Source organism: Genypterus blacodes, unplaced genomic scaffold (assembly GCF_046128005.1).
Source record: "Genypterus blacodes isolate CSIRO-AG114 ecotype Tasmania unplaced genomic scaffold, CSIRO-AGI_Gbla_v1 ptg000007l_1, whole genome shotgun sequence".
NCBI lineage: Eukaryota > Metazoa > Chordata > Actinopteri > Ophidiiformes > Ophidiidae > Genypterus > Genypterus blacodes.
This window is the reverse complement of record NW_027466821.1, coordinates 2,415,249-2,435,059: the sequence shown is the minus strand read 5'-3', so window position 1 is coordinate 2,435,059 and position 19,811 is coordinate 2,415,249. Positions and strand designations below refer to the sequence as shown.

General features: G+C 44.1%; 1 protein-coding gene across 1 annotated transcript; it reads left to right on the top strand.

Moving 5' to 3' along the window:
- The first annotated feature begins 3,975 nt into the window (after positions 1-3,975).
- lrrn3b (leucine rich repeat neuronal 3b) lies at positions 3,976-18,485 on the top strand. The gene is made up of 2 exons (XM_076150024.1): positions 3,976-4,330; positions 14,712-18,485. Exon 2 carries the CDS (start codon positions 15,156-15,158, stop codon positions 17,283-17,285), a length of 2,130 nt encoding a protein of 709 aa, XP_076006139.1. The 5' UTR covers positions 3,976-4,330; positions 14,712-15,155; the 3' UTR covers positions 17,286-18,485.
- The last annotated feature ends 1,326 nt before the right edge of the window (positions 18,486-19,811 follow it).

The window sequence follows — 19,811 nt, the reverse complement described above, 5'->3', positions numbered from 1 at the left end:
TCCGCTCCCAAATTTGCCCCCAGGTGACTATAATAGTAATACTTTAGATGTGTACGCAGAACCCCTGGTGTGTTAAAATGTGGGAACATGCATAAGTAAGTATGAACCTGGCCTGGAGTGTCATAACGCCGTCATTTATACCATTTAATATAATCCACTATTTAATCAAATATAGGAAAGTCGGCACATATTCCATATATTCAAGTTCCATTTCACAGATGAAGAAACTAAGCTGTACAATCCAAGCTGGGTTAAACCAACTGCAAAACAGACACCTAATTAGAACCCACGGGATACACACTGAGAAAACTGAAATATGAAAAATACACTATTACAGTTAAATTGCAGAGGCATTTTTACCATATTGACAATCTGCATACTAAATAGTGCCATAGGTACCATCCCCACCTAACCATGGGTTAAAAATCACTGAGGAGCCTCATTACCTCAGCCAGCTGCCATGATATGACGGAGAGAATTAAGGTGAAATCGACAGCCATATAGGAATATGATATGTACCTCATTGCATTCTGCCCTGCAGCTAATAAACGGTAATAAAATCAATCCACAAGAATAAAAGCCATGTCTGCATCACTCCTCAGTCTCTTCTCATCCTGGAGTGCTTTTCATCTTATAAAGGCGATACTTGTGCTCACTGAGAGGGTCACTTCTGTTTTAGTAGGCACTTTCTTCATGATTCTATTTTGTTTTTTTTATCCCTGTTGAAGAATTTTTGAGTTTGTGTTTGTGCTGTTAGGTCTCGATCTATTTTCAGTGCTGCAGAGGCAAACTGTCCAAGTTTTCCTGTGTGTATTCCAAACAAACCGCTGCTCCTGTAAATGCAAATCACACCACTTCCTGCGTGCAACGACTTTTCCCAAGAGAGGCCATACCTGATACCAGGTGTTTACAGCAGTAAAAAAAGGGGAAAAAAGTGACAAGTGACTATGGCTAGAAGTTGAGTTACAGGGTTGTGTTTAGTATGAGGACAAAATACAGCCAACAAGACACGTATTCAAACTGACTTATTATTATATTGAGTATTTCGGGTTTAAGTGGCAGTAGTAGAGCCATCCTCAATATTAGAACTATGAAAATCACCACACACCTTCTGAATATGTCAACTACATGTGTGTAAAATTGTAAATCTGTGAGCAAAATCTCATCAGATTTAATGGGTTTTTAGTTCATGGTGAGACCAACACCTGCAAAATGCTCCAAAACCTCTGTCTTCTACTGATATCCATTATGCAAAACATCGTCGATCATCATTTCTCTCAGATTTGATATAAAGCTGCTTCAGTCTTCTCTCTTGGCCAGCATTCTACACCAGCTGGGGATCTGATGACAGCTAGATTATTTGAGTTGATGGCTTGGATCTTGTACTTTCATTCAGACGGCACTGGAGTACCTATATTAAGCTCCACTCTGACAGGATACACTTTCAGGAAAATGCCCTTTAAGTAATCGTCAAGCGAAGGACAGCCGTAATTTTATCAACCAATTCCATACGGGACAGCTCGTCGTCAAAGACTGCAAAGTGATCTGCTACGCGGGAAAAAAAAAATCTTCTCACACCTCACAGCTTCTGAGAACAAGAATAATAACAGAATTGACAATGGAATAACTGAATGCAGCTTCGAGGCAATTTGAGACATCTCTGAAGCAAATAAATGCTGTCCAAAATCGCAGTTATTGAAAGCATCTTCTTTTGGGCTGGTGAAGCTTCATCATTGTCTTCTCACTTTGTGTAACCACATCCTCTCTTGCCAATTTGACATGATTGTGCCCTGTGTAGAACAGCAGGAGAGTGAAGCACGTCGCCTAGGTAACATGCCATGCTCGATGGTCACTTAGGTGATCTCTTTGCGATGGCTTCTATTGATGCTCTTCACAAACCCATTTGATTCTTGATGAGGGCTCCTGTAGTCTTGGTGACCTTGTGTCGGGGCCTTTCTTGAGGACCGATGTGAAGAGAATTGGTGTATAGTCTAAAGACTCAAGTTGTTGTTCTGGGTTGTGCTCAGGTATTGATTTTTGATAGATCCTGGAAAATGGATACCTGGAAATTATACCTGACAGGAGTTTCCATAGCAGCAAGTGACTGTTTCCACACAGTGCTGACAGACATATTCTGCACCCCCTGTGTAATACATGTGTTTGTGTGTGTGTGATATGTAAGAGGTGGTGCAAGACACATTTCAATTGCATGTAATTTGTTTGTGAATTGCATGTAACATGATAAATAAACAATCTTAAATCTTAAATCTTAAATCTATTCCAAATCCCAGAAGGTGTCGTGGGAAGGAAGAGGGCAGACTGCAAGTTCACGGGCACACAAAATATTAAACGCTATTCTTTAAGTACAAAAATAAATGGATGAAAGCAAAAAAAAATCATAATGACTTAGGTGGAGCAAGCAACACCTGGGGCATGGCAAATAAACTGCATCTAATTAAAGAAATGAAAGGAAACCGTCTAAATATTCCCGTGGTATTCCATTAATTCACAGAGGTCATTCAGTTATAAGTAAACCATTGAAATGGATTCAGTGCAATTTCCTGATTTCTATCGGATACAAAGGGAAAATTTCAGGGTATTGACAAAGCATAACTATCCCTAAAGTCCCTAACACAATATAGCTCCATAAGGTGTTTTGATGATCAAGAGGCAAGTGCGCGTTGTGGCATGGCCCCATAATGTAAAATCGGACAAAGCTGATGTTCAAACGCTCGTCTGTGCTGCAGATTTTGGATCAGAACCCTTTGGTCTGACAGATGAGTTATGTCTCTGTCTCTGAGGCTGTGGATAACCCTGCCTGACCTCCAGGAACATCAGTTTGTAGAACATTGTGTTAGAAATCCTCCTGGGATTGGAGTGGGGAGCTCTGGAGCTAATAGGTACAGATATCCATTTTCTCTCCTGCCTGCGCCTTCTTCCTCATTCCCCTGCACTGCAAGAAATGTCCTTCTTAAATGTACGTGCGCTCAGAAAGTGGCAGCTAGCTCCTGGCCCAGGCAGGCACATCTTTGGTTCATTTAACTTCTACCACCGCAGCACAGGAGCAGCAGAGACCCGGCACCACAGTACTCCTGCTGTTGCGCAATCTTTCATCAGTGTTCCAAAAGTTGCCGGTAAATCATAACGCGATATTCAATCTATTTTTTTATGATTGTTTCCTCTGGAGCTGGGTAGATATTTCTAAAAGGGCTGAATGACACCACACCTCGCCCAAATGCTCAAAAAATACATTACGATTATCATGAGACTGCAAGAGGTGGCGAAGACACAATCATCAACGCAGCGCCGTACTGTGTGTGTTCCATGGTCAAATGTGATGAAATTGTGTTGCAGCTACAGAACTATAATCATTTCATTTTAAGGTGCAGAAAGAAACATCATTCATCTACAGGGTGAGTCTTGCTGGCAACATTGCTGTCGTTGCTAATCAGACCCTGTCAGGCAATTATCAAATGTTTGATGTTTTTGTTTTGCTGGGAGCCAAAGTGGTCAATAAGGTGAGGAAGTGTAAGCTGCACCACTAAATCACTTCTATGAAGTATCTGACTTTACAAAACAAAAGTGCACCGCTGTGATGTTGTGTTGCTCTCAAATTATTTCATTTTTTCCCTAAAAAACAAGGGATACCTGCATACAAGAGGAGTGACCTGCCCTTTTATACTGTATCCCCTCGCACAAAGACCCAAAAGATGAACACAACACATTCAATTTGCCTCCTTCATCTGTTTTGGCCGGCTTTACATTAATTGTCAGGCTAAATGACTTGATAATGGATATTTTTTGTAGCGTGTTTCACCTCCAAACAGGCTCCAGGAGATGAGCGACAGGTCCTCTCGGCCAATGGGGGAGGGACGCTGCGCTCCTCCGCTCGGCTCATCTGACGCCATTGGCTGCCTCTCTAGAGAGCCCGCGGTTTGCTCGCATATTAATGAGCACCGAAGAGACGGCAGCGCGTCTATGTGGTCCGCCTGACACTTGATCGAGGGGAGAGATGCGCCCTGAACAGCCGCTGAGACGAAGGGAAGGGAAGGGCACAGGGAACACATGACTCTCTCTCTCTCCGTCCCTCGCTTCAGCCGCTCTCCTCCGCTTTTGGACTTCGTTTTTTTCTTTCCAACCGCGAAGAATCCTCGCATTTAAGGTGGGGGAGCAGAGCCGAGACGCGATTTTTATCAACTGCGTAAAAGCAAGAAGACGTTTGTTGGCTGGCTTTCTGTTGCGCGCAGGGTCTCTCTCGTCATTGATCCAGCGCACTTGATGGGAATATAGACAACACGTTCTGCTTCCTAGGCTACAATGCTTAAATCCGGTAAGTTTCCTCTTTTTTCTCTCCTCCAGTATTTTCTATCAGGTGATACATTCGCCGTTACGCATTTTCCAAGTTAATGGAAAACGCCTGAATGCGGTGATTCATGGACGATTGCCCGGATTCACAAAGAAAGAGAATTGTTGTGATGGTACATATAAACATTCTCCCGTGCAGAAATGAGACAGATGCGTTTTAGGATGGTTATGCTGATGACTGGGCTCGAACCCTCGCCTGACGCGGAGATGCGCTTTTGCGCAACTCTGCAGGCTGCGCCTAAACCGGACAGGATTTACGACGAAACCCCTTTGGGTAAAAAATGCTAATTGATTAGGCAAATAGCGGAAAGACGTGTGGAGTGATGGACGGGCCGCTCCGTGTTGACGACGCACCTCAGCAAGCGCGCACACACCAGTCACGTCTCGAAGAAATCCACAGAATGGTGGACATCCGTTCCCCCCCGAAACACACACACACACACACACACAGAGAGACACGCGCGCGAACTCCTTCCCTCTCGCTCCCTTTGCCTTTGAATCTTCCTGTTGCAACATGTAGATCTAATCTACACTCCAGCGCATGTGTTGGAAAATCTCTTTCACCGCAAATTGTGCGCGCATCCGAGGCTTTTGTACAAAGAAGCATATTTGAACACATTCACCTTCGCCTCTTAAGCTACCAGCCGCTTCTGCCCGTCCACCCACACATGCCTGGATCTGGTTAGAGAGATGGAAGCTATTTACTAATCCCTTAACTGCATTGGGGCGTCTTTCTGTCTCTCACCCCCTCCCTCTCCCTCTCTCTCCCCTTCTCACCCTCTCCTCCATGTCCAAAATGTGTGTCACCCCACATTTCAAAGGCAGATGAACACATGACTCACATCTGATTGTTGAGACTTTTAAGTATCTGTAAGTCTTTGTTTGCTTGTGTGTGCGCGTGTGTGTTTCCATTGTGATACTGACAAATAGCTACAATAGATTTTGGCAGTTTTTCAAATCTTGCTGAGTGAGGCCTGTGAATGAGTCACCCAGGCAACTGTTCAATATGAAATAGAGTCACATGCTACGCCAGAGCCAACAAGCCCCCGTCGGATCCCCATCAGACTCCAGGAAGAGGAAAAGACAGAACGCACAATCAAACCACACCAAGTTAGATTTTGGTTGGATTCACCGCTGATCCAGCCAAAGTGTTTGCAGTTAATAATTCATCCTCCAGTTTTTCCAGAATGATCCTTGAGAGCAGTTAGAAAGTGCTTTCCGTGTAACACCAGAGAGAATCAATTGTGATCCGAGGAAATGTAGCCCTAAACACTCAATATTACGTATATAGCAGCAGAGTCACATGGTGATAAAAAAAAAACTAAAGCAATGCCGTAATGGGTTGCTTCATTAATTTGGGAACATTTGCTCAAAACAAATCAATAGTACATGTCCACAACAACTCATACGCTTAAAGTGAGTGGCTTTGTGAATTGCCTATTGATCCGTGTGTGAAACGCTAAGGAAGCAGGGTGGTGGAAGCGGCATTGTGCCTGCAGTGGCCTCGTGGAGCCTTCAGAGGCAATGATAGGCAGCACAGTGTGGGTGTGCAGTATTCATTTGGCAATAGGAGGAGGGCAGCCAGTTCCTGTGAGGTGAGACGACGTGTGGGTGTCCGTGGTTTCAGAGTGAGTTCTGGAAAGGCTGCTGTATGCCACCATCCAAACCAAATTAAACTCCCTGATTTGCTTCTGCTTTTCCATCTCGGTGATAACGAGGCGCTCCCGGATCTCTTCGGGGCTGGTGAATGAAATGCATGTAAACATATTCACGAGACGGCTACAGGGGGGTGCGCCTGTGCATTCGAGCGTACGGCTCGCTGATACACACGCCGCTCACAAACAAAAAATGGAAGGAGCACACATGGAGGGTGAGAGAAAGGGGCGACAACAATGGCATGCCTGTCATCTTTCAAGGAGACGAACTGTAGCACACCCAAAACTGCACTAATGAAATAGAGTGAAAGGAAAGCTGAGGATCAAAATAGAGTTTGGCGGCAGCATCCATGACGTCTCAATGTTTTCACTCATATCAAATGCTGCTTTGTCTGCCTCGTACTTCTTTGGAATGTCATGAATACATTTCCATACATATTTGATGTACTTAACTGGAACACACACGTCACACAACGGCTGGTATGGCATCCCACCATCGTATCAATAGGTACACCCGAAAAAGAACAATCCCGTGGGGCAACCGCTGTACACCGTAAACGGAACAGTCGGAGCAATGCCGGGAAGAAGCCGCCCATGGGATTTTCATCAAAACAATCACAGCTTCCATCGCAGATTGTTATCAGAGTTGGACATGGTTGGGACGCGTGTCCATATTGCAGTTTCAAACATGAGCAGGGAAGGAGGAGGACATCTAAGGACCACTGCTGTGCCATCCATCTGTTCTGTATTCAGACGGATACATATAGCACACCAGCACATTACTGAAGAGCATGGCCAATGAGTGATGTGGTACTGGGAGACCAAACCATGTGATCTGTTCTGATGAATCAGAGCCGATTGATGTGTTGATGTATGCATGCATGCGTGTACAGGCGCACACACAGTGATCGACACTAAGCAGGCATCAGCGGAATATATATACACACACACAGAAACACACATGCTGAGCACCTATTGTCTGAAAATCCCCCTGCGCTGGCTACAAAACCATCATGCGTTTGAAAGTGCCACATCTATCCCTCTGTTCAGAAGAAAAACATTTGAAGAAGAGAAGGAAAAAGAAAGAAGAAACCAATATCAAACCCGTGAAATCAAAATAAAGAGTTCCAAGCCAGCGATAAATGCATTTCAGTGGCATATAATGATTGATTCCGTCTACCGCAGGAACGTATTCCCAGCAGGCTTGTGGCCCCTTGACCAGCCATATATTATTCATATAAATATAGATAGCTGCACATCTTAGAGGCAGCACACATGGCACATTTGCACCTGCAGATTCAATTTGGCTCTGACTTTGAGGGATACGCCGCTGGCTCCATCCCCCTGCCTGTCTCCTCCTCACACCTCCCTCTTTCATCCTGGCTAGCAGCTATACACGGAACATTATGCAGATTTTTGTCAGAGTGAGTGCGATTATGTTGGGGGGGAGAAATGAGTGTAGGAATGTTCGCTACGCCTTTGACCTTATCAGCGGCAGCCCTAAGCTGGATACCTTGGCTTAATTTTAATAGATGCAGCACTATGCGAATTAGACAAGGGGACTCAGCCGCGCTCTTTCTCTATGTGGGGAGCTTTATGCATGCGTTATGCCAATGAGTGAGAGCATGTTTGTTTTCCCTGCTCTGTGTGAGAACAGGACAACGTTGGTGAAATTGCATGTGCAAATGCATGCAGCTATCTTTGCATCTCGATGCGCGCCTGTGTGTGTTTGTGTGCAAGCCTGTGTGTGTGTGTGTGTGCGCGCCTGAGTGCAGGTGGGTGTGCGGAGCGTTCGATAGTGCAGCATGTGTGTTCCAAGGGCACATCGTGTCCAGGAAAAGAGTGGAAAAAAACAGGGATGGGGTCCTGTGGTTAATTTGGAACATTGATTTTACATTAACGGTCGCCTTGCCACTGATTCATGGCCAGACAAGTGCAGATGTTAGGGGAAAGGTTTCCATCTTCAATCACACGCACATGCACGCCCACTCACACACACACATGCACATATTATATATATATATACATACATACATACAGGAAGCTTCATTATGCACACACACTGCATAGAAGGTTCCCTTTAATGGACTCTCCCTTTCCTTGGAGAAAGTGTAATAGTAAATCAATGAGGTGAAGGGCAGAGGGAGGGACAGTAAAGTCTTACAGAGGCTTCCACCCACTGAGAGGCTTACCCAGATCTCAGTTGCATGTGCCAGCTGAAACCCAGACAGGCACAGACACTTGGAACTACTGAGACCGGCACAGACAGACACGTATGCAGATAGACGTTTAGCCAGATTGGCACAGCAGGGATGACAGGTAGCGTGAAGGCGGCCTGACAGCAAAGCGAGCAGCGGGGCACACCCCCAGAAAGACAGAGAGGGACGCGGATAGGCGAGGAGACCAAATGGAACGGCAACATCCTCTCCGGTTCATTGCATGGCGGGATTGCGACGCTAATGGGGAACACGAGGTTAGATGTTCACCAAACGGGTTCGAGGCAGCAGAGGAAAATGTAAGAAGGCAGGATGAAAAGAGCAGGGTTTATAAAAGCGATGTGGGGGTTGCGAGATGATGAGGAAAAGAGAGAGCGGATAGGAAAGGGAAAGAGCATGCACGGGGCTGGGGGGCGCTTGAAGTCGAAAGCCTTATGAGGCTTATTACCAGTGGATCCAAATTCCCAGTGAACCATTTCTGCAATACACAGGCTATTCTCCTGAAAGAGGAGGCAATTCTGCCGTGCCCTACTTTCCACTTATGTCTGACCTTTATGTCTTCCACCCAGTTTTACCATAGAAAGTGTAATGTCTACCTCTCAGCAGATGCAATACTGCCTTGTTACCACTTAAACTGTGCAGGCCTCATAATCATCTCCCTGAGGGCCAATATGTTCCCTGCAAAAAAAAGCTGAAAAACTGCATCTAGAACTATTCTACGGCTCAGATCTCTTGTTTTCTTTTATCCATTTCCATATCCACCCGTTTTATAAATTAGTCTATTTTCACATGAATTGTGAAACAGTCACCACACGGGGCGCCGATGAGCATTACACTTGCAACAAAGCAGTAATCTCCGCGTCTCCCGCGCCGCTCGACCATGACGGAGCCCTCTACAGCGGGGCGAGATTTGCAATTCTTTTCATAAACAGCATAAAACAAACAGTTTCACCCAGCTGTTTGGCTGCTTGAAACGCGCTCGCCTGAATTAGCGCCACAGAGCAACCAGGACCAAAGCCTTCTGCCCCTGCTGTGCACACTCATTAATTCAAAGTGGTCATATCTCACTGGTCTCTAATCAAACTGTATTTGTGCCATTACTGTCCGCCACAGCCAGCGTTAGTGTAATGGAGGTGGCCCAGTGGGAAAGTGAGTGTGAGGCGTTGCCAAGATCCGAATTGAAGAGCTTTTCACCTTGAGAGTGGGTGGACGTCTTGAAACTCACCCTAAACCTTATCTGGGTTTGGAATGATTATGACTATGAAAAATCAGACCTGAGTTTCTCAAACAACAACATTACAATCGGCCTGAGTGTGTAACATTTTAATGAGGACATATTCCATAGTTTCCGGTGATGTCAAATGTCATGCAAGTAAAAAGTGAAATCTGTGACTAACGAGCTCTAAAGCCACGCCAGGGTTTAATGGTGATGCAATGACACTGTCACACCTGAACGGCATCTCGGTCTAGAAATGTCAATAAATATGCAGATATGGTGGCACCCCAGTTTTTAATGGTGATGCAATCACAATGAAAACAGGGTAAATTTGCCAATTTAAATCCATCGCACAACATCAACGCGCATAATGAGCTGTAGTGAGCAGCAAATTAAAGAAAATCTGCCACGCTTTAACCCTCGGCGAGTACAGATAGCGGCTCTGAAAGCTTCCTCTCTATTTGCTTAGGAGTAAACAAACCCGGCCCTATTTCACACTGTCAATGCTGCCCTGAAACGTGTCCGATACCTGCAGATTGTTTGCTGTAATGTTCACAGCTTGGATTAACGCAGGCGAGAGTGAAAAGCCCATGGGCGAGACTGTCAGGCCTGCTACTGTAATTCAGTTGCTTTGGAGACCGTGGCTTGAATGATTGCCCCAACATCAACAACCCCCCCCCCCCCCCCCCCCACACGTACACACACACCGGCACCTGGGAACTCATGTTAGCTCCATGAGTGAACACCTTAGCCTGACCTATAAAAGAGTTCCATTGGCTTGCCGACTTTATGTCAAAGCTTAGGCTTAATGTGTTTGTGCGGCTGGACATTAGGTTACGGGAGATCCCATTTCAAGCCCTCCGGGTCATACAGTATTACCAGCAGTTGATTATGTATCTCCCCTCTCAAGGCTTTTCCCAGCACAGATTAGAGGCATCCATCTTAAAATTCTATTTGCTCCGGCAATATTAACCACATTTCTCTCTGTCTGAGAGTTGCATCGCCGATTGCGAGCCACTTAATGCCAAACACACCACAGGTTCCTCCATTTGTCCTTGGAGCATGTAATTCCTTGTTTACCCCTAATATTTGACTACAGGTTCCTCAATTCTTCTGCGTTGTGCTTTTTTCCTCCCAAAGTTTTATTATGTCTGCCATGACTGCATTGTCAGGGTCGCCAGAAGTTAATACACCAGCACTAAGGAAATGACAAGTTCCTCCTCCAGCAGGTCATTTTGCTCTCCAGTTCCCTCCTCCTCCCTCCCCACCTCTCACTGCACCTCAATTACCGGCAACTCGACAGTGTATTGTGGGAAATTAGCTCTACATTGTGGCAGTGCTTGGTCGGGGGGGCTGGCGGGGTGACTGGATCTCATCCTAATAGGTTAGTACAAGTGTGTGGACTCTGTGGTCACAGCAGTCACGGTGCAAAGCCCCTAGAATATAGAGTTGCTCTTTCCTGAGCTTTGCATAACACAGTCATACAACACTAATTTACCTGTTCAACTGCTTGTTGATGATAAGGATAAGAAAAGTATATTGCAGTATAGTGTTTTGAACTATCCTCTAAACAAGCCCTTAAATGTACCCAAACTAAGAACAAATCATTCTAAATGAGGGCTCTACTGTTGACAGCATTTCATCTTTTCTGTTGTTTTTGAGATGGTGATTTGGTATATTGGGCACTTGAGGATGTTAATTTGTCATTTACATTTGCAAAGTATGCATTGTGTAAACATTATAAGCCCATCCTGCCTCAATTTCCCCCAAACTGGTCCTTCATGTAAGTGACTCATTAAATCTGCACTATACTACACTTTGGTGGCAAGCATGTCGGCAGGGAATTGGAAGTGAATTGTGGATTTTCCCCACGTGGGACGAATAAAGGACATCTTATCTCATCTTATCATAAGACTTAATAATTGCCACATAACATGCACTGCCATACAAGATGTCGCTTCTAATTCAGCCAGCTTCTCCTTACAAACACATGAGACTGTATAAGCATACGTATGATCAAGCAACCACGTGTCTAATGTAAGTAGAGGGCAGTGCCAGAAAGTTTCAGTTGTGTTAGTTGCATTTCCTCTTAATATTGAAGAACCTTCACAGACATCTGTTAATATTAAAGATATTATTATAAATCCAATCTCATTGCTAGAGCGCCATGCTTGTGTAATTAGCTAGAATAATTTCTCTCCTGACTGGAGTAGACATTTCATCTATGAAATGGTAACATTATTGGCTATAATGAAAAAAAAGCATGAGGAATAATGAGTCGTTTGTATTATTTTGGTATTATTTGATTGGAAAATACTATACTCACTGTTTTCCTGACCAATTTTAATGGCTCTAATGAGTTTTACCGACATCCAATTATCCTCACCATATCTCAAATTAAAAATTATGCGACATTAGTCATGATGACATCGAAATATCCGTTTTAATGCAAACACTGGAAGAAACTGAAATGTGCACACTGCCATTCTCAAGTGGCAATGCATTGTAAATACTTGGAGCACGGCCATATCGGATATAAATTCTACATGTGTGCTGCTCTAATTTTTATCATAAAATAATCCTACCCCCAGGGATAAGCAGGGAAATGTTTTGTGTTTGCTGGTCATGAATTGTCCTCTAAAGCCACTTTAGCACCATCCTAAATCATGTGGGGCAAGCAAACATTAACATTAAATTAAAGAGAGTAATGAATTCTCTTTCCCAATCGCTCACTTTCTCTCGCAACCATCTGTTGTGTCCACTCCGAATTCATCACTACGCCAAAGTCCTTGCCAAAAATTTATGAAGTAAAATCCAATTTATTGTGGGGTGAAAACATGGATAGCACTATTTCTTATTCCACACCAACACTATCCATTCAGAGGCATAATTTCTTCCTTCGACTGCTCCAAAACATCCAACAAGAAATATCGATCACAAAATGGGAGCCATAGCCTCATAATGCCCCTGGCCACAAATTAGCATCACTAGCAGAACAAATATCAGTCCTGCTAGCTAGATTATGGAGAGGGCCCAGACACCAAACTGCAGGGATCCAACATGGAAGCCCTGTGAAAACAATTCATTTGGCCGTATTACAGCTTTGGTAATTGTGGCTACTCGACAGAAAACAGGAGCGAGCAGAGGTGAGACACCAAACGTCATAGACTTAATTACATATTCTGGAGCTGCTTTCTGGTGTGCGGATCAACTGCATGGCTGACAATGAAGCGCCAGTGCTGAGGGAGAGAGGCTAAATCCTGTTTATCAGAATGCTCTGGGTTGTTGCGGCTTATTAGAGTGCCTGGTGCTTTTGAAAAATAATACTGCCCGTCTCTCTCTGTTCTCGCCCTCACTCACCCGGACAACTGTTTCCTAAACCAGAATTCGGGCCGGTGCCAGAACAGAGACGTGAAGAATGAACCATGGCCTGGTTTTGCCAGCAGGACCAACCGCAGTATTTCTACTGCATTTAGAGAGATTTTTCTTTTTTATCATTTTAGTCTTTCCACATCTCCCCCTGTGGCCAACGGGGAAGAAACAGTGGAGGGTAATGAAATGAAACCATTCCTCTTTTTGTGTTCTCACTTCCTAGCTCCCGTCACACTTCTTCTCTTGATTCTTTCCATTTCATACTCTGTTCCTCCTGACTATCTCGTGATATGGTGTGTGCGCTGAGGGCCCAAATACGACAAGCACCATCACCCCCATCTGTTCAGTAACTGGCAGTTGCATGGCAAATTACATGACGCAAACAAACTGTGGAGATTTCGACATATCGGGAGCTAGAGTGATGGCAAAATATCAGGAAAGTTTACATCCGACAGGCATACAAAAAGCTGCATTATTCTTTATGATGGTTATAATTATTTTTGATTATGAAATCATTATCAATATGTGTTACTGCAATAACTGTGGAAATTAAATTGATCTGTGATTTCATCTTTTGTTGGATATTTTTATTGAAGAAAGCATTTGACAATGACCATTTCTTATGGGCAGAGGGGGAGAAAAGAAAAAGAAAGATAAAAAGGAAACCCAAACATTAATGAGACCTGATCTGTAATTTCAATGATGGTCAATTTGTCAATTTGAGCTTTTTATTCCTAATGGGCCTAATTTCATAGCAGGGCAAATAACATTGGACTATAAAATGATCTTACAGTGCCCAGAAGAGTCACTATCAAACACAAATTATGGCTTTTAAATCGCTGTGAGTGAACCAGCTTCAGATATTGAGAGATTGTGTTAAAAAATAACATATATAAATATTTTCGAAAAAGGAAAAGTACCAGAGGCTCATTGTTAAGGATATCTGAAGCACATTTTTGCAAGAATTTGTGCAGAGAGTCGCAGGCTTTGTTGCCTATGAAAGTAAAATGAATTTATCTAACCTTGGGCTTTACGTCCGGTTTAGACCAGTTTGCACATTTCTTATGTGCAATTTTGAAAAACTCTTAAAATGTAATAAAGGGAAATTACAGATTAGAATTGTGTACTCTCTGTTTTTATTGCTATGGGACATTATTGTTAGTATTCACAAAGCACCTCTGATTTATGAGCACGAGTGTGTTGGATGATATAATTGTTATTAATCATTTTTAACCTTAGGCCTTCAGCGGTGTGTTTGTACATGTACTGTATGTCTAGGTATGTACTAATGTAGCAGTTGGTAGCACGAGTGCACTGATTAACTGCATTTATTATTATACAATCCACAGCTAATGCGGCAGATATAAATAGTGAAAAAATTAATTGTTGAGGCAATAGTATTTTCATTTTCATGCTTATTGGGTGTGATTTCTAACAAACAGGTGCACACCACATCTGGTGCTACTGATTAGTTTGCCTGTTACCTCTGCATTATCTGTTTCCCATTTAGATATTGCTATAGTAACCGGCATATTCCAGTGTCTTCACGCAGCTTGCCCTAAAGCTAATGCTTAAGCCCTAGGATGTCTGCCATTTAAGAATCTTAATAAAGTCTGTTCTTCTATTCATAATAGACTCCCACTGCTAACATCAGACTTGAATGTCATCTAACAGGAGCACAGATATGTCCCGAGAATGAGGTTTAGAAGGTCAAGCAGATATAAATCCGTGGTGTTGTGTCTTGAAGGGAGCGTGTATAAATGTCAACAGGCATCACTGTACCTATAACAAATGTCAATATGACTAAATCCTTCTCTGATGACATTCCCCGAATACCTCCATTATGACATAATACTCACTATTTCTCTCTGTCTTTGTCTTTTACAGGTAGTAATGGACTGGCTTGTGGACTCTGGAAGCTAGTAACAACAATCAATGAGGACATCCGTCATTAAAGAGAGCAGATTTTTCATGGATACTTATAAATGTGCTTAATCGGAGCAGAAGCCCTGTGAGGTCGATTATCTAGCCATTGTTTCATTTTCTATTCACCTTCCCTTCTTCTCGGGTCTGCCTGGTTGCAGCCTTGGCCCCCGATACCCCTACACAGACAGGCAACATTGAGCGATTAGTCATTACATCCAAGGGCGTCTACACAGCAAGACAAAAACCCCCAGGGACTCCCACTGCTGTTGGTGGTGGTGGTGGTGGCAGGGGCGGTGAGTCAATCGCCTCGGCAGCTGCAACAAATGATTCATTATTTGTGAAGTTAACAGCTCAGACCACTTAATCTACAAGGACCAATTTCTTACTAGAGGGAATCGGTCCAATATGAAGGACGTGTCATTTGTGGATCGTCTCTTTGTCGGCTTGGCCATGGCCTCTTTTGTTGTGGCCACTGAGGAGAGGCTTGATTGCCCGAAGCTCTGTGTATGTGAGATTAGACCCTGGTTTTCTCCCAGTTCGGTGTATATGGAGGCACAGACAGTTGACTGTAATGACTTGGGACTCTTTAGCCTGCCGGAAAAATTACCAGCGGACACACAAGTGCTACTGTTGCAAACAAACAATGTTGCCAGGATTGACAAACCCTTGGATTACCTGGCCAACATCACGGAGATTGATTTATCGCAAAACAACTTATCCTCTATCAGCGACATCCATCTGGGACAACTTTCCCAGCTGCTGTCCCTTCATATGGAGGAGAATTGGATACAAGAGCTGCCTGAAAGATGTCTGGCTGAGTTGGCTAACCTTCAGGAACTCTACATGAATCACAACCTCATCTCCGCCATTTCCGCAATGGCTTTCCAGGGTCTCCGCAACCTTATCCGGCTGCACCTCAACTCTAACAAGCTGAAGACCATTAGCAAAGAGTGGTTTGACGGCATGCCAAATCTTGAGATCCTTATGATTGGTGAAAATCCAGTTCTTTCAATTGATGATATGAACTTCAAACCTCTCAGTAACCTCCGCAGTCTCGTCCTTACCAGAATGAATCTGTCCCAGCTGCCTGATGATGGACTGGCAGGCCTCGACAACTTAGAAAGCATCTCTTTCTATGATAATATTTTCCCTGAGGTGCCTCATTCTGCTCTCAGACATGTGAAAAACCTCAAGTTTTTGGATCTGAATAAAAACCCCATTGCAAGGATACAGAGAGGAGACTTTGTGGATATGTTGCATCTGAAAGAGCTGGGTATTAATAGCATGCCAGAGCTAGTTTCCATCGATAGCTTTGCCCTCAATAACCTCCCTGAGCTGACCAAAATAGAAGCCACCAACAATCCTAAACTCTCCTACGTCCATCCTAATGCTTTCTACAAACTGCCGAGGCTAGAGACGCTGATGCTAAATGGTAATGCCCTCAGTGCACTTCACAGGATTACTGTGGAGTCCCTCCCGAATCTCAGGGAGGTGAGCATGCACAGCAACCCCATCCGATGTGACTGTGTGGTCCGCTGGATGAACATGAACAAGACCAACATTCGTTTCATGGAGCCGGATTCACTGTACTGTGTCGAGCCTCCAGAGTATGAGGGCCAGCATGTCCGACAGGTGCACTTCAGAGAGATGATGGAGATTTGTCTGCCACTCATCTCTCCCGAAAGCATGCCCGGGCATATTAAAGCGCAGAATGGGAGCTCAGTGTCACTCCATTGCAGGGCCTTTGCAGAACCAGAGCCGGATATCTACTGGATCACCCCGTCTGGCGCTAGGGTTCTGCCCAACACCGTGTCTGACAAGTTCTACATGCACCCAGAGGGAACTTTTGACATCTATGATATAACCGAGAATGAAGCTGGGGTTTACACCTGTGTTGCCCACAATCTGGTTGGAGCTGATCTTAAGTCTGTTTCAGTAGAAGTCAATGGATTTTTCCCCCAACCTATAAACGGGTCTCTGAATGTCAAAGTCAAGTCAGTAGAGACCAAATCTGTTGTGGTTTCCTGGAAGTCCGGCCCTGGCAGTCTGGCTCCTAACATCAAGTGGTACACCCTGTCCGACGGTAACCATCCTACAACAGCATTCACAGCTCGACTCCCCTCTGACATGCAAGTCTACAACCTCACCCATCTCAACCCAGCCACTCAGTACAAAGTGTGTGTGGATGTCCGCAGCATCCACTACAAGCATGACACCAAATGTGTCGATGTCATCACTAAGGGATTAGAGCTGGCAGCCAAGGACACAGAGAAATGGGACGCAGTCGTAATCACCATCTTTGGTGTGCTCCTGGCTGTGATTTCAGTGGCCTGCCTGCTTATTTACGCGTCTCTGAGGAACCGCCACCTTTACGGGGATTTAAGGAAATGCGACTCCAAAGCGTTGCTGGCGCCACTGGAGGCTCCCAGTATGCACTCTCCTTTCTTTACCAAGCTGTGGGTCTCAAGTAAGGGACTGCCGATTGGAGTGGAAGTGAAAGCCACAGTCATAAACGTACATGACAATGCCTTTTAGGAAGCGCAATTCTGGAGAGCACCACACACCAACTACACTGAACGGACAAGGCCGAGAGGCAGGGCTGGACAAACCTGTAGTTCTGCTTGAAAGGCATCCCCTTTGGTGGCCCTGGCTCAGATACACTGGCAAAACTATTCCTGGATTGGGATGGGACGGTTTAAAATAGACTACACACTTTCCCAGTTTCAACCCTAGCTGAAGTGGTGGCTTTGTTACCGTGACATCAAACCAAACCAAACATCCAAACAGGAAGGGGCATTTGCTGCTAAAAAGATATATTTCAGCACCATTCACACAGAAATGCGGGAAGAGAGCAAAGAAAGCGGATGACGATGATAGTCAACTCTGTTGTAATTGACTGTTAAATGTGTTCAGAGTCGTGGAACTGTCCGTGTGGTCCCAAGCAATACCGTCTGTGCTTTGTCAAACATCCATAGACGAGTTAGAGCTCCAGTAATAACACCTGTCTATAATGGGAAGGGAGATTTCGTAGAGTAGACAAATAACAGTGACTATGGTGTAAGCCTTTTGATGAAATACACCCCAGCCCCCTCCCTTCACCTTTTCTAATTAAATTTGATTCTTGATTTTTCATGGAAATATTGTTATATATTCTATTATGTTGATGTAACGACAAATCCTCTGTATCTGAACAGTTTGAATGGCAAAGAGCAGACTACTTTTGATTACGACGTCACTTATAACACTTAATGAAGTTCAGCTACAAAATGGGTGTCTAGAGAGGACATTTGCCAAAATGGCTGTTTATGGTGTGTAGTTCTCATTGCAATGGTGGCTGAGAAAACGGGGACATGTTGGACGAAACGCAAACAGAACAAGTTGTTCGAGGTTGTGTGGCGTTTGATGCGTTGTCTCCTCGTGAAGGATGAGGAGCGGTCTGTTATGCCCTGGTAAGTGCCTACACAACAAGAACTACATGAAGTAAACAGAGAAGCTACTGAAGAAATAACGTCACCACCACAGCTAAACTTGGCCATGTCATCACTGCAGAATCACAAGCTATCCTCTAGTACTTTTAGTGAAAATACTTTCTCAATATTTTTAGCATACCTATTTTAAGAAAACATTGCTTTGTTGCTTTGGGTGTAAAGTTAAAAAGCCATTTTTATATTAACTGTACTATATGTGATCAATGGGCACAACAGACTAATTAAGAAAAGTGCTAAGAAAAAAATAAATGTCATTGTTTCTTTTACAAACAATCGCCTAATATTTCATTTTGTTACCAGCTATGTCATGATGATGATGATGATAATAATTACATTATTCCATGTTGCTGTTTGTCACAATCTGAAAGAGTCAGTGTTACACAACAGGAATGTGTAACACAATCTGCAACCTCTCAGCCATTGCAGACAAAACACTGGCGATGACGAAGCGGTGTTGAAGAGAAACAGCGTGAGAGAAGTCTTGAGATTCCAGTTAAATGGCTGAATGACTGTCCTAACCCTGATAAGAGGAAAAAATAACAACAAAAGAACAGAACTCATTAGTCGCCTCATTAAGAACATGTTTGCCCTTCAGCCGCCTGAATATAGTCGCACAAAGTCACTGTGCTGCCGCTACAGCTGCTGCCGCTGCTTAGACAGGGACACAACGTCCCCACGACACAGAGATAAAGTACAGTACAGAAAAGTCACGCCGGGTGAGGGGGAGCAAAAACCTCCGGACTTGCATTTTATTTGTCTCACTGAAGTATCCAGCACGCAGAACAGTTCACATGAGAAAGCTGAGCGTGATGAATGGTTGTCAGACGTGGAGTGACACGGTGGATTTATCAAGCGGAGTGGAGCACTCATACATCAGGCCAGCCTTCAGCACCATGGACAGAGGCTTTTAGAGGCGAGCCATCAGTCAAAGACAAAAGGAGTTAAAATATGACGCAGTGTGCTCCTCAGGTAATGTTCAGGTCACACCGAGGCTGTCTCTCTCTAAGCAGCCGTGCATATGAATGCACAAACAAGCCTGGCAGAGCCCGAGGCGGCACGTGCAGCCACACACACACATGCACACACAGAAGGAACCTGACAAAGCAGCTCATGTAGACTAATTCAGACACTCGGTGCTTTTTGTGGGTTTTACAACTTGCATCAAAGCAGTGAGTTGAGTTTTGCAAACATCATGTACACAGCATCATAAGATCAAAATCAGCAACTCAGAGTAACAGAACTAGGGGTGCAATTTTAAGACAATTTACTCAACCACATAAAGAGGTCATCACCACCATGCAATTGGAGTAAAGCACACATTTTCCTGAGCAGGCTTGTTCGTGGTTGTAAGTTGATTATTAATCACTAAATCATGTATATTGGGTATTTCATAACAGGATGTATGCCTCACTCTACAATGGTGCTTTAGTGCAGTTCAGGCAAAAATTGTAGTAGTGAATTATTGACAAAAACTGAATTTAACACACACAATTAACCAATCAATCAGCCAGTTTTATACGCACCATTCTCGACCCTAAGGTGCAGGCGGCATAAGCTTCTGTCCTTTCTTAAT

What these genes read in the sequence shown, in the direction of transcription:
- lrrn3b (XM_076150024.1), top strand. Translation starts at nt 15,156, where the DNA reads ATGAAGGACGTGTCATTTGTGGATCGTCTCTTTGTCGGCTTGGCCATG.